General features: G+C 44.5%; 1 protein-coding gene across 1 annotated transcript in view; it reads left to right on the forward strand.

Moving 5' to 3' along the window:
• kcnk10a (potassium channel, subfamily K, member 10a) overlaps positions 1–1717 on the forward strand; it is a 102271-nt gene extending 100554 nt beyond the window's left edge. The window contains exon 7 of the mRNA XM_028605479.1: positions 220–1717. Within this exon, the coding sequence (XP_028461280.1) occupies positions 220–897 (678 nt within the window). The 3' untranslated portion in view covers positions 898–1717. The remainder of the gene's footprint in view (positions 1–219) is intronic.
• The last annotated feature ends 11659 nt before the right edge of the window (positions 1718–13376 follow it).

The raw sequence follows: 13376 nt of genomic DNA on the forward strand, positions 1-13376 counted from the left end.
AGGGCCCCTTAGGATGGGGACCACTAATATAATGTGTGACAGACAGTTTTTTCCGCTGTGGATGAAATTTAGATTCAAGGTTGATAAAATATCAGTGACTACTTACCTCTTATTTACCTTGAAAAGGACATTATCATTGTGCTGCAGCATTGTTCTTATTTTATTATTATTTTCACTGTAAACTGATGTACTGATTTTTATTAACTGTCTTTGGCCAAGGTTGGCGGGATCAAGGCTCATGCAGCAGAATGGAAAGCAAACGTGCGAGCAGAGTTCCAGGAGACGCGTCGGCGTATGAGTGTCGAGCTCCACGACAAGTTGCAGCGAGCCGCCACCATCCGGAGCATGGAGAGACGGCAGCTGGGATTGGACCAGCGTGCCGTGTCCCTGGACATGCTTTCTCCAGAGCGCCGTGCAATATTCAACAGCCTAGACACAAACAGCTATAAGACTTCCTCCCAGGAGAGCATCGACTCCAAGCTGAACAACCTTCGGCTGCGAGGGGCCGAGCATTGTGACCGGAGCTCTAACCACCAGACCACATCTGAGGACAACATTTTCAACCGCCTGGGCTCAGTCACCAAGCTGGCCAAACGTAACAGAAATCGGGACCTGAAGAAGAACATCCCAGACGAGGCTCGTCGACCTCACAGCGAGGCCTACGGCTGCAGCACACCCACTTTTGACTGCAGCCCACCCACTTCAGATGAAGGAAAAAGGAAGGATGAAAGAGAGGATGAGAATGAAGACAAAGAGTGCAACGCTAGCTTGTCTGATTTTCCACTGTTTGTGGATGCTTGCAAGCCACAGAATGGGTTTATTCCAGAGCAAACCAAAGAGAATGAGAGTAAGAAAACACTTGAAACAAAAGAGCTGCATATTCAAATGGCCCCATAGACAGTGTGTACTCATGCAAAATGAGGTTCTAGATACCACCATTAATGCCTTAGGTCTCTCTTATTCCTGTGTGTGCTTAAGCAGGGACAACACGTCTCTTTGTGCTATATACTGTAATGTCTTCATATTATATGTGCCCTGTAAATTGACACACATTGTGTTAGGTCCCTGGTAGGGAGAAGAGGAGGGATGGGGGGAAAGCAAATTAGTTCCCTCAGTATTTGTTAACTCAATATTCCATGTTACCAATTCTAAACCATATATATAGTGTCTGCTTAATGTTAACATGTCAACAGCAACAATTAACACAACTGCACGTGGCTCATAAATGCTCACCACAGTTTTGTGTCCATTCTGCTTCCTCTGCAACTTGCACCCAAATCTCTACTACACAAGGAAGACAATGTGTACAAAATGTACTTTTTGCATCCGCATAGCTTCTTCTTAGACTGTACATACTGTATGAACACATCCACCTATGCAGACACCCAATGTGGTATCAAAAGATGATGATTCATGAAACAGGCTGGTGGATGATCTGGATTTCCCTCACTCTGCTGATTTGTCACAAAAACTTTGTCACTGTGTTGTTGTTGATTGAAACGCAGACCCATTTGCGGATAGCACTTTTGAAAACTTGTGTGCAATGTCCTGCACATTTCTCTAAGTTCTCATACCTTATTGCTTTGTTTTTGGTGTGTATTTTGTGTTTTACTGTACAACCAACATGTAGCTACTGGTTATCCTCTCTGGACCTGCACACAACTTGTTAAAGGGTAAAAAATGTTGTTTTTTTTCAACATGGACCCTATTTTCCTATGTTTTTTGTGTCAAAGTGAGTATGTAATGGGAACAACAATCTTTGACATTGGTCCAGAATTAAGCGAGATCGCTGCAGTCGGCAGCGGTGAATCAAGCTACAATGTAAATAGTCTCGCTTTGCCAGAGCTTCCTCCACAGCACTGCCGAGGAAGGCTAGTCCACACAGCATTCTGGGATGGGAGAAAAATGTGCTGTGGTTTATTGGCATTTTTTTAAACCAATCACAATCATCATGGGCTAAGCACCGGACAGAGCCACTCTGCCGCTACAAAATAGCCTCCGGAAGGAACTTGTTTTGGTGGAACACTACGGTGTACGTTCAAAAGTTGTTTTAGTTGTGCAACAGAAAACTAAGATTGGACATATAGTCTAGCTAGCTGTCTAGATTTACCTTGCAGATCTGAGGAGCAGTTAACCATAGTCCTCATAATTCAGAGTTCAAAATTCCAATACAAAGAAAGCAGAAGGTAACAGACATCCAGCTGAAAAAAAATGACGGCAACAGAGCTATTCCGTAAGTGGAACGTTGTGGATATAGACTACAATGTAAGTTAATAGGGCAATTGTGCAGCTTGTATTTGTTTTGCCATTGACAGGCTCAGATTAATATTCTGTGTCTGACAGAACCTTTCGGTTAAAAAGTAAGATCCTTTTTTAAAACTTCATAACATTTGCAAAATTGCGTTTGCTAAAGCCCCATGTAAATAAACACTAATTTTAGCATCATAAAATACACTTCATTCAAAGTCGACAGAAACAAAATAAAATTATGAAAAGCCGTTTTAGGTCATCCTTCCACTTTTCCAACCATTGCAACTCTAGTTTTGGTCGAAATAAACACATAATACAGTTTACCGATTTACAAAAAAAAGAAAATGCTAAAAGTACTGTTTATTTAAATGGAAAGGTCTTAAAGAGGTTTTAAGGCCTAGCTCTATAGGGAATAGAATAGAATAATAATCTGAGCCTGTCAGCTGGAAAAACAGCACTTTAAGTGGACCAAATTGACAATGCACATTTGCTCAATAGGGTTACATTGCAGCCTGGTCTGTGACTGTGGGATCCAGCGTTCACACTTAATACTGGACCAATATCAAAGATTGTTGTTCCTATAAGTCACTTACACACAAAAACATAGAAAAATAGGGTTTATGTTGAAAAAAACTGAAATTACCCTTTAAAGAGGTAAGACTGAAAATACAGAGAGAGAAATACTGCTAGTATGGACAAATAGGAACCTTAACAAGGAGGCAATTAGTCCCTTCCAGAAGGTGTCAGCCTATTAATTTAAAGCTGACCTGCTGATGCAAGTGTGGCAGAATACCTACCGTCTAATGTCTGACTAAAGACACTCATTGTTTGTTGTTTCTTGCCTTGTCTGACTTTGTTGTAGTGATGTTGGCAGCAATTGAGTCCGGGACCTTTACTGCATGTCATCCCATCTCTCTCCCCTATCTATCCTGTCTTTCTCCAAGCTATGATTTTCCAATAAAGCAGAAATTCAGAAAAAATATCTTTATAAAAAGAAGATATAACGCTGCTGGATGTGAAAACAAATTCCTACTTTGTAATACACAAAAAAACGTAACAATCAAAAACAAATTACTCAAAAAAAGCTGTTGCGGAAGAGTAGAACAGTAACTTGACAAAAGCATGACTTAAATATAACACGTCCATTATGTGTTTGTTGTCATGTTTCCTATTGAAACTTTATTCCTAAAAATGTGGATTTAAATGTGAATGAAAATGATTCAGAACATGTGCATGGTCCGCAACCTAAACTGTTGTCGCAGTACAATGTCCAAAAATGCTACCTAGGTCATGACCTCTTTAAACACTATCTCAGGGCTTGTTGTCCTAATGTTTGTTGTTGACATTGTCTACCAAGTGCTGCATTCACATGTTGAGAGGAAACAATGACTGCACTGTGCTCCATGAAAATAAATGACAACAGAACGGAAGATAAGATATTTTTTTTTTTTTGCCGGATGCCGGAGAGCTCTGCAGCAGTTCAGCACAATTCAAATTGTGCAGGACAGGAAGTCGAGCACAGAAACAAAATAAAACATCCAGATAACTTTCAAAATAAAATACACCTTGCTCACTGCACAGCACAGAGTTGTTTACCCTCTACTCCTCTTGATGGAAACAAACTGCTGTTGGTTTTGTGGTTCTATTCTAAGAGAATTTGCAAGATCTCGTGGGTCCTCATGACTTCAGCTGTCTGTCATGGCCGCAACCGTTCCGCAACAAATACGGACCTGGTGGGTATTGACGGACGGCAGAGCACGGAGCTGCAACCGGTGGAAATTTGGAGTTAGACGGCAAAGCCTATACGAAATAGAACCGTAATAATGTCTTTTTCACTTACACTTCCCAGTATCATGTTAAAGTGCTCACTATCTTTTTTTTTTTTTATTTACACTTCCCAGTGTCATGGTAATGTACTCATTATCTGTGTATGCACACAATGTGTCTGATGTTACTGTTCACATTACTAAGTGAAGCTGTAGCTAATAGGAATGAGAAAAAGCAAGGACTACAAGCGCTTTTAAGGACCAAAAAATGTCAAAGCTTAAAAAACAAACAAGAAAATGGAACAAAAAACGCATGCTATATTGCAAAACTATATTACATTGTCTATGATGTTGATTGTATACCACTGCTTCAGAGGATGACGGTTATCATGGAATTTTGTTTCTTACTGCCTGTGATAAGAATCACAAGAAGCACATGCTCTGTACTTACACATTGCTCATTGTTTATCAATCATTAAAAATACATTTAGTGATTGCGTTTTGGAAATAAAGATCACAGGAATTAAGTGCTATTTTTGAGTCCTTGAGGTGGTTCTGAAACGTATGTACACTGTTAGAAAAAATACACCATATCTACTCAATAAAAATGAGGCAACAGATTACAAGCAATATTATTAATTAAATTTCACATGGTTTGGTATTAATTGAATGAGACCCTTAATAGTTATCCATTTAATATGAGTAGATTCAAATAAAAAACATTACAGAATTAATTATAACCTAAATAAAAATATTGAGTTGATTTGAAAAAGATAAACTCCCTAATGTGTAAATAGTACTAACAAGAAATAATTTAATTCTACATATCAATGATATATAATTGAGTAATAATCATCTACATTAATCTGTACATCAATTTGAATTTAATCAATGCAATGAATTAAAACTTCTTTCTTAGGAATAACTAGTCTATTTTATTAACAATTCACTTTTGTGCTTTCGACCCATTGTAGTAGTGCTGGGCTATACCGCTATTAATTTCCTGTTTGATAGGAATTTTTCACATACGCTGGGATTGTATACCGGTTTGTACCGTATATATATATATATATATATATATATATATATATATATATATATATATTAAATTAATAACCCACAACTAATTCTCTTTAACAAGATAAAACACCATAGCACACAACTATTTGTGACTTTAAAAATTTCTAACACTAATAATTTACAAATGTACACAGCCGAACGGCATGCTGAGTAACATTATAGCTGCTAGCTAGCTAGGTTGACAGGAAGTTCTTTTCAATTAAAATTTGCCTGATTACATTAATTTGAATTAACTCAATATTCTCTCTATTTGGGATTAGATAAATATAATGCTTATGTTTTGTTTAACTACAATGGGTGGATTTTATGCCAGACATTTTTATTTGAAATTTAATTAAATATTTGCCTCAAAATCAAAATCAAAAACACAATCATATTGAATATATTTTATCTAATAATAATAATTCAAATCTACATGACCACAGAATCATTTCTTACAGTGTACTTATCTTTCACATCTACTATAAGTGGCTTTTATCAGGATGGAAAAAAGGACGGATCAATTTCACATTCACCACCTGTGAATTCTCCCACACAAAAAATATTCCCTGATGTTAAAAATTGCTAAATTACCCACGTAGTGTAAGAGTTTTATATTTTCTATTTAGTCAGATTTTAATGTAATTGCCCAATTGTCTGTTAAAAAATATAGATCCAAAGGTCAGAGGTTTCAATCCCCACCTAGCACCAGAGGACCCGAAGCTTATCTTGAGTTTAGTAAGTTGTCTTTACACTGTTCACTACTTTGTTGTTGTTGTGATATTAGGAAGCTTGTGAAACAATTTAAACAAATTATTTATAACTTTTAGATTGACTTTTGAACAAAATATCTGTTTTTGGTACTGCAGATACGTATACATTTGGTAATCCTAATATACACTCACCTAAAGGATAATTAGGTGACCTACTAAGACTGTGGTTGACCCCCTTTCGCCTTCAGAACTGCCTTAATTCTTCGTGGCATTAATTCAAGGAATGGCATGGAAGCATTCTTTAGAAATGTTGGCCCATATTGATAGGATAGCATCTTGCACTTGATGGAGATTTGTGGGATGCACATCCAGGGTACGAAGCTCCCGTTCCACCACATCCCAAAGATGTTCTATTGGGTTGAAATCTGGTGACTGTGGGGGCCATTTTAGTACAGTGAACTCAATGTCATGTTCAAGAAATCAATTTGAAATGATTCAAGCTTTGTGACATGGTGCATTATCCTGCTGGAAGTAGCCATCAGAGGATGGGTGGTCATAAAAGAATGGACATGGTCAGAAACAATGGCAGGCTGATAAATAGATGATAACACGTGAGGCTGCCTGCTCACATTCAACTTCCAGACTCCCATGGTGCAAAGGTCCTACAGTTCTTAAAGGAACAAACACGCATGTGGAACAAACTACTGCCAGCAATGGGAGAAGAAAAACATTTAAAGGGGTGATAGAATGATTATATAGAGTATTTCACACTGTTCCTTATGGTCTCCTAATGGGGTATGCAACATTGGTTGGGCTGAAAATGGACTGGTTGATGTTTTATTGGCCTTTATACATCCCTGTGTTTTGGCCGTATTTGTAACAGGAGCTTTTCTTCCAAATATGCGCTGATTGATTGAGCGAATTGCCATACGCACACATTAGAGATGTGCGCTGATTGGTTGAGCGAATCCCCAATACACACACATTAGAGACACACGCTGATTGGTTGAGCGAATCCCCAATACACACACATTAGAGACACACGCTGATTGGTTGAGCAAATCCCCAATACACACACATTAGAGAAGCGACAGAATCTCATATTCCAGACACTGCAATGTTTCCTTACCAAATTCACTTCTGAGACTTTTTAATGTGAGAAATCAACCATATAAAGCTCAAATACGGGCCGTTTTATGAAAATTGATGGCTAATTGCAAATATGGTAAGACTGTGTGTCGGACTTCAGCGGCGGTGCTGCTGCCTCGCTGCCCGGCCTGCCTTCCTTCACAGACCCCGGCCTGCTGTGAGCTCCATTACGGCTGGTAGCCCTGACAGAGCTCCAGGGCCTGCAACTCCCCTCTTCTAGCTAAATGGCCCATTGTGTGAGAGTGAGAGCGCGGTCAGCGAGCTTGTTACGCACAATCTGATATCACCAAGTAATTAACAGTCCAGGATCAATGACAAAGTTGTTTGCCCTGGATTAACATTTTAATGACATCACAAGCATGTTTTGCTTGTGATGTCATTAATAGTGCGACGTGATGGCAAATTCAAAAAAGAAAAAAAAACGTCTGCCAGTTTCACTATCGTAACGGCCGCCCGTTCCAGAGCTGCCACCGATGCTTCACTATCGTGCTTAAAAGGTAAGATTTAGCCTACTTCCAAGAGTTTGAACGTCTTCAAAACATTATAAGGTTGATGTGTAGCTAGGCTAAACAAGTTAATAAGATAACTAGCATGACCAGCTAGTGTGCTAGCAGTAATTCAATTGGAAAGGGTTGAGCTACCAAATGTGATATTAATAAGAAATAAAATATCACGGTCCAGTTCTATCTCTTAACAAGATGGAATGTCAGTCATTAGGCTAACCACTTTAATCCTATGAAAAACAGGCTACCTAGCATGACCAGCTAGTGTGCTAGCAGACTTATGGTGGTATGAACTAGCCTAAAGGTAGCTTACTACTAAAATGTTCATGCTAAGCCTGTGTGAGTCTGTAGACGTTTTTTGCATAACTAACATTACAGACAAAACACCTTAGCAATGTGTGTTTTAATCAAAGTTGATAGCATTAGCAACTTATATGTGCTATGCTACAATTAGCTGCAAGTGATTAAGTGTTGATCCTGGACCACTACAACATCACATACATCCTGGACTGTTGTTTATTGTTTGTCCTGGACAGTCAGTTATTCTGTGCTGCCATTAAGTGTTGATCCAGGACCACCACAGAGTGACATTTATCCTGGACTGTTGTTAAGTGGTAGTCCAGGACAATCGCAGCATTACAGCCCCAGAGTAATTGTTATTAAATCATAACTCCGGCATTATGCGATCTATAGCCCTGTTATTCAAGGTCACCTAAGGTTAATCTATCAGGACACTTGGCTTACGTTTTGGTTTCAAATGCCCAGTTAGGTTAACTTTAGCTGCTGAGTTATTTATTAACTCTATAATGGAAAGTATTGTAAGTAAAGTCTGTGGAGGTAAAACCATGTGCTCTTTTCTTTCAGAAATGGAGGATATTTAAAAAGCGGTCATCAATGAAGAAAAAAAGAATGTGGATCCAAGAAAGCCAAACTTGATGTTTTTGTGATGCCACATCAGCAAGGTTCACAGTATTGAAATGGAAAAACTGCAAAACCTGGACTCTTATTTTAACCTGCTGCTGCATTTTACCTTGACCTCAATTGTGTTGTGGTTTTGGACATTTCTGTTCCTGTTTTGTAGGTTTTCTGTTTACCCTGTTTTGACAGTGTTGTGTTTTATGTTTGTTTCCCATTTTTGTTATTCTGCATTGTGTTCCTGTCGTCTCTGTTATCCCTGGTGTTTAGTGTTGTCTGTAGTGAGGTTACGTCATGTTTTGTCTTTGTCCTGCTTCCTGTTTTATTTTGATAGTCTGGTCTTCTGTCTTGTCATGTCTAGCTTTGCTTTCTGTTTCCCACCTTGGTTGATTGTCCTGCCCCGCCCTGATGTGCTTCACCTGTTGTCTCACCTGTTTCTGATTTACCCATCACCTCATGTATTTAGCCTCTGTATTCCCCTTGTCTTGTGTCAGATCGTTTTGTGTCCGTGCCCGTTTGGTTTGAGACCATGCCCTTGTGTTTCCGTCCTGTGCCTTGTGTCTGTTCCTGCGTCACTCTGCTCCTACCTGTGTTTTGCCCGTCAGTTTTGGTTTATAAGTTTTCCAGTCTTTGTGCTGCCGCTTTTTGTTTCAATTACATTAAAACCTTGAGTTCCACCATCTCCTGCCTGCCTGCCTCTCTCTGCATTTGGGTCCTCATCCTCCCGCAACACACAACAGAACGATCTGACCATCATGGACCCAGCGGAGAAGCTTCTTTTTAAGAAGAAGGTGTTGGAGTTCGGCTGGACTGTGCAGTGTTTGCTCTGCTCTGAGCCAGACTGGCACCCTCCTCTCCTGGAGAAGCTCGCCATTCAGCGGCAGTGGTTGTCAGAGAGACCATGGGTGAGTCACTTTGTTACCCAGCTGGAGGAATTCAAACACGGGCTAGAGTGTTTTCTACAAGCCACCCCCAGTGACTCACCCACCACCAGCCTTCCTCCTCCCCAGTTGGCCAACACTGTGGCCATCGGTGCATGCTTTGTCAGCCAGCCTTCCCCTTTACCGGCTTCCCCGGAACTCTCATTAGACTGCTCAGACACTACCTGGTCGGCGTACGCCCCCAACCACCAGCAGTCCTCCGAAGGCACCCGCCTGACAGTCTCCTGTGGGACCCGTGGAGGCCATGGACAGGGAAAAGGCCGTTGTGGCTCCCATCGCCATGCTCCGCTCTTCACCCCGGAGTCCTCGCTCCCTAGCGACTCCGGGCTGACGTGTGGCTCTCCTGACTCCGGGCTGACGTGTGGCTCTCCTGACTCCGGGCTGACGGGCAGCTCTCCTGACCCCGGGCTGACGGGCAGCTCTCCTGACCCCGAGCTGACGGGCAGCTCTCCTGACCCCGAGCCGACGGGCAGCTCTCCTGACTCTGCGCCGACGTGCAGCCGCCCAGAGTCGCCGCCGACGTGCAGCCGCCCAGAGTCGCCGCCGACGTGCAGCCGCCCAGAGTCGCCGCCGGCGTGCGGTTCTCCTGACCCCGAGCCGGCGTGCGGTTCTCCTGACCCCGAGCCGGCGTGCGGTTCTCCTGACCCCGAGTCCTGACCCCGAGCCAGCGTGCGGTTCTCCTGACCCTGAGCCGGCGTGCGGTTCTCCTGACCCCGAGCCGGCGTGCGGTTCTCTTGACCCCGAGCCGGCGTGCGGTTCTCCTGACCCCGAGCCGGCGTGCAGTTCCTCCCCTGACTCCCGGCCTGCTAGCGGCCTCTCCCCTGACTCCCGGCCTGCTAGCGGCCTCTCCCCAGACTCCCAGCCTGCTAGCAGCCTCTTTGACTCTCAACTAGCCAGCCACCTTCCTGATTCTCTGCTAGGTAGCGATCTCTCTGAGCCCCGGCTACCTGGCAACCTCCCAGATCCCCGGCTGGCTAGCAGCCTCCCTAATGTCCTGCTAGCCAGCAGACTCCCTGACTCCAGGCTAGCTAGCACCCTCTCTAAGTCCCGGCCGTGTAGCGGCCCCCCAGAGTCCCGGCCGTGTAGTGGCCCCCCAGAGTCCCGGCCGTGTAGCGGCCCCCCAGAGTCTCCCCCGAGTCCCGGCTAGCTAGCAGTTTCCCCGAGTCCCAGCCAGCCAGCAGCTCTCCCGAGTCCCAGCCAGCCAGCAGCTCTCCCGAGTCCCAGCCAGCAGCTCTCCCGAGTCCCAGCCAGCCAGCAGCTCTCCCGAGTCCCAGCCAGCCAGCAGCTCTCCCGAGTCCCAGCCAGCAGCTCTCCCGAGTCCCAGCCAGCCAGCAGCTCTCCCGAGTCCCAGCCAGCCAGCAGCTCTCCCGAGTCCCAGCCAGCCAGCAGCTCTCCCGAGTCCCAGCCAGCCAGCAGCTCTCCCGAGTCCCAGCCAGCCAGCAGCTCTCCTGAGTCCCAGCTAGCTGGTGAGCTCTCTAGTGTCCCCAAGCTGCCCAGTGTCCCAGCATTGCCCAGCAACCCTGTGACTTTGCCGGTCTCCGGCCCCCCAGAGACCGCCCCTAAGACTGTGCCTGTCTCCATCCCTGTCACTGTGCCTGTCTCCATCCCTGTCACTGTGCCTGTCTTCGTCCCTGTCACTGTGCCTGTCTCCGTCCCTGTCACTGTGCTCGTCTCCGTCCCTGTCACCGTGCCCATCCTTGTCCCGGTCACCGTGCCCATCCTTGTCCCTGTCACCGTGCCCATCTCTGTCCCCTTCAATATCTGTGTCCCTATTACTTTCCCTGTGTCTGAGTCTGTCCCGTCTGAGTCTGTCCCGTCTGAGTCTGTCCCTGTTCTGTCTGAGTCTGTTCTGTCTGTCCTGTCCGCGTCTGTTTTGTCAGTCTGCCCAGTTCCGTGTTCCCTCAGCCCCCAGTGTCCTCTGTGTTCCCTGTGCCCCCAGTGTCCTCTGTGTTCCCTGTGCCCCCAGTGTCCTCTGTGTTCCCTGTGCCCCCAGTGTCCTCTGTGTTCTCTGTGCCCCCAGTGCTCTCTGTGTTCCCTGTGCCCCAGTGCTCTTTGTGTTCCCTGTGCCCCAGTGCTCTCTGTGTTCCCTGTGCCCCAGTGCTCTCTGTGTTCCCTGTGCCCCAGTGCTCTCTGTGTTCCCTGTGCCCCAGTGTTCTCTGTGTTCCCTGTGCCCCAGTGCTCTCTGTGTTCCCTGTGCCCCAGTGCTCTGTGTTCTGTGCCCCAGTGCTCTCTCTGTTCCCCGTGCCCCCAGGGCTCTCTCTCTGTTCCCGTTGCCCCAGGGCCCCTCTGTTTCCTGTTTTCCCAGGACTCTCTGCTCCCCTGTATCCCGGTGTCTTTTCGGCCTTCCCTGGCCCCTTTCTCGCCCTCCTTGGGTTGGTTTTTGTTCCACGGGTGCGTTTTGGGCTCCTTTTGGTTGTTCCCCCTTCGGTCCCTCTCTGCCCTCCGGGTTCTACCTTTTTGGGGCGTCTGGGATCCGCCCCTTGAGGGGGGGGTTCTGTTGTGGTTTTGGACATTTCTGTTCCTGTTTTGTATGTTTTCGGTTTACCCTGTTTTGACAGTGTTGTGTTTAATGTTTGTTTTTCCATTTTTGTTATTCTGCATTGTGTTCCTGTCGTCTCTGTTATCCCTGGTGTTTAGTGTTGTCTGTAGTGAGGTTACGTCATGTTTTGTCTTTGTCCTGCTTCCTGTTTTATTTTGATAGTCTGGTCTTCTGTCTTGTCATGTCTAGCTTTGCTTTCTGTTTCCCGCCTTGGTTGATTGTCCTGCCCCGCCCTGATGTGCTTCACCTGTTGTCTCACCGGTTTCTGATTTACCCATCACCTCATGTATTTAGCCTCTGTGTTCCCCTTGTCTTGTGTCAGATCGTTTTGTGTCCATGCCCGTTTGGTTTGAGACTATGCCCTTGTGTTTCCGTCCTGTGCCTTGTGTCTGTTCCTGCGTCACTCTGCTCCTACCTGTGTTTTGCACGTCAGTTTTGGTTTATAAGTTTTCCAGTCTTTGTGCTGCCGCTTTTTGTTTCAATTACATTAAAACCTTGAGTTCCACCATCTCCTGCCTGCCTGCCTCTCTGCATTTGGACCCTCATCCTCCCGCAACACACAACAAATTGCTGTCTTCCAGGAACACCACCCTTTGGAGTACATGACAATAAAGTTCTTGAACTTGATTAGACAGTCTTCTTGTGTGTATTAATTTGCACATACATGAAAATGGATGAAATGATAAAAAAAAAAACTCAGAATGTTACTTGGTGATATCAGATCGTGCAGCTTGTTACACCAGCAATCTCTTACCACATGTTACACACATGTCACCCCACTTATACAACATCTAACTAAATGTCTTATAAAGCTAACAACGGTGTCCGATTTCAAGTTAATGAATATTTGTGAAGACTAGGTGTTTTGTCAGCTGCGACTGTCCCTTCAATCCTAGCTGTGTGTAACTACAAATCACGGATAGTTAGCTTCATTTTTGGCATAATTCCGAGTATATTTACAGTTTGAATTTCGTCACGCCAGTTATACAACATCTAACTAAATTTCTTATAAAGCTAACAACGGTGTCCGATTTCAAGTTAATGAATTTTTGTGAAAGAGGAGGCTAGCTAGCTCCATCCAGCCGCAGGCTCTATCAATGAGACTCGCGGACAAGAGGCTTTTATTTCACCGATCATTTGTTTAAATAACTCAACACATTATAATTACACACATTATAAGATTAACTGGAACCTGTGGTAAGAGATTGCTGGCGTAACAAGCTCGCTGACCGCGCTCTCACTCACACACACCTGGCATTAGGAAGAGGGGAACTGCAGGCCCTTGAGCTCTGTCAGAGCACCGGCGTTTAGTAGTCCATTAGCCCACAAAACGGTGACTTTGCTCAGGTATGAAGTGCTGTGGGTTGCCAGCCGTAACGGAGCTCAATCGAGCTCACAGCAGGCCGGGGTCTGTGAAGGAAGGCAGGCCCGGGTGGCACTGGCCGCTGAAGTCCGACACACAGTCGGACAAAATCTATTAAATTAAATAAATTTTTGTAAAATGGCCCATATTTGAGCTTTACATAGTTGATTTCTCGCAT

Source organism: Perca flavescens, chromosome 18, assembly GCF_004354835.1.
Source record: "Perca flavescens isolate YP-PL-M2 chromosome 18, PFLA_1.0, whole genome shotgun sequence".
Taxonomy (NCBI): domain Eukaryota; kingdom Metazoa; phylum Chordata; class Actinopteri; order Perciformes; family Percidae; genus Perca; species Perca flavescens.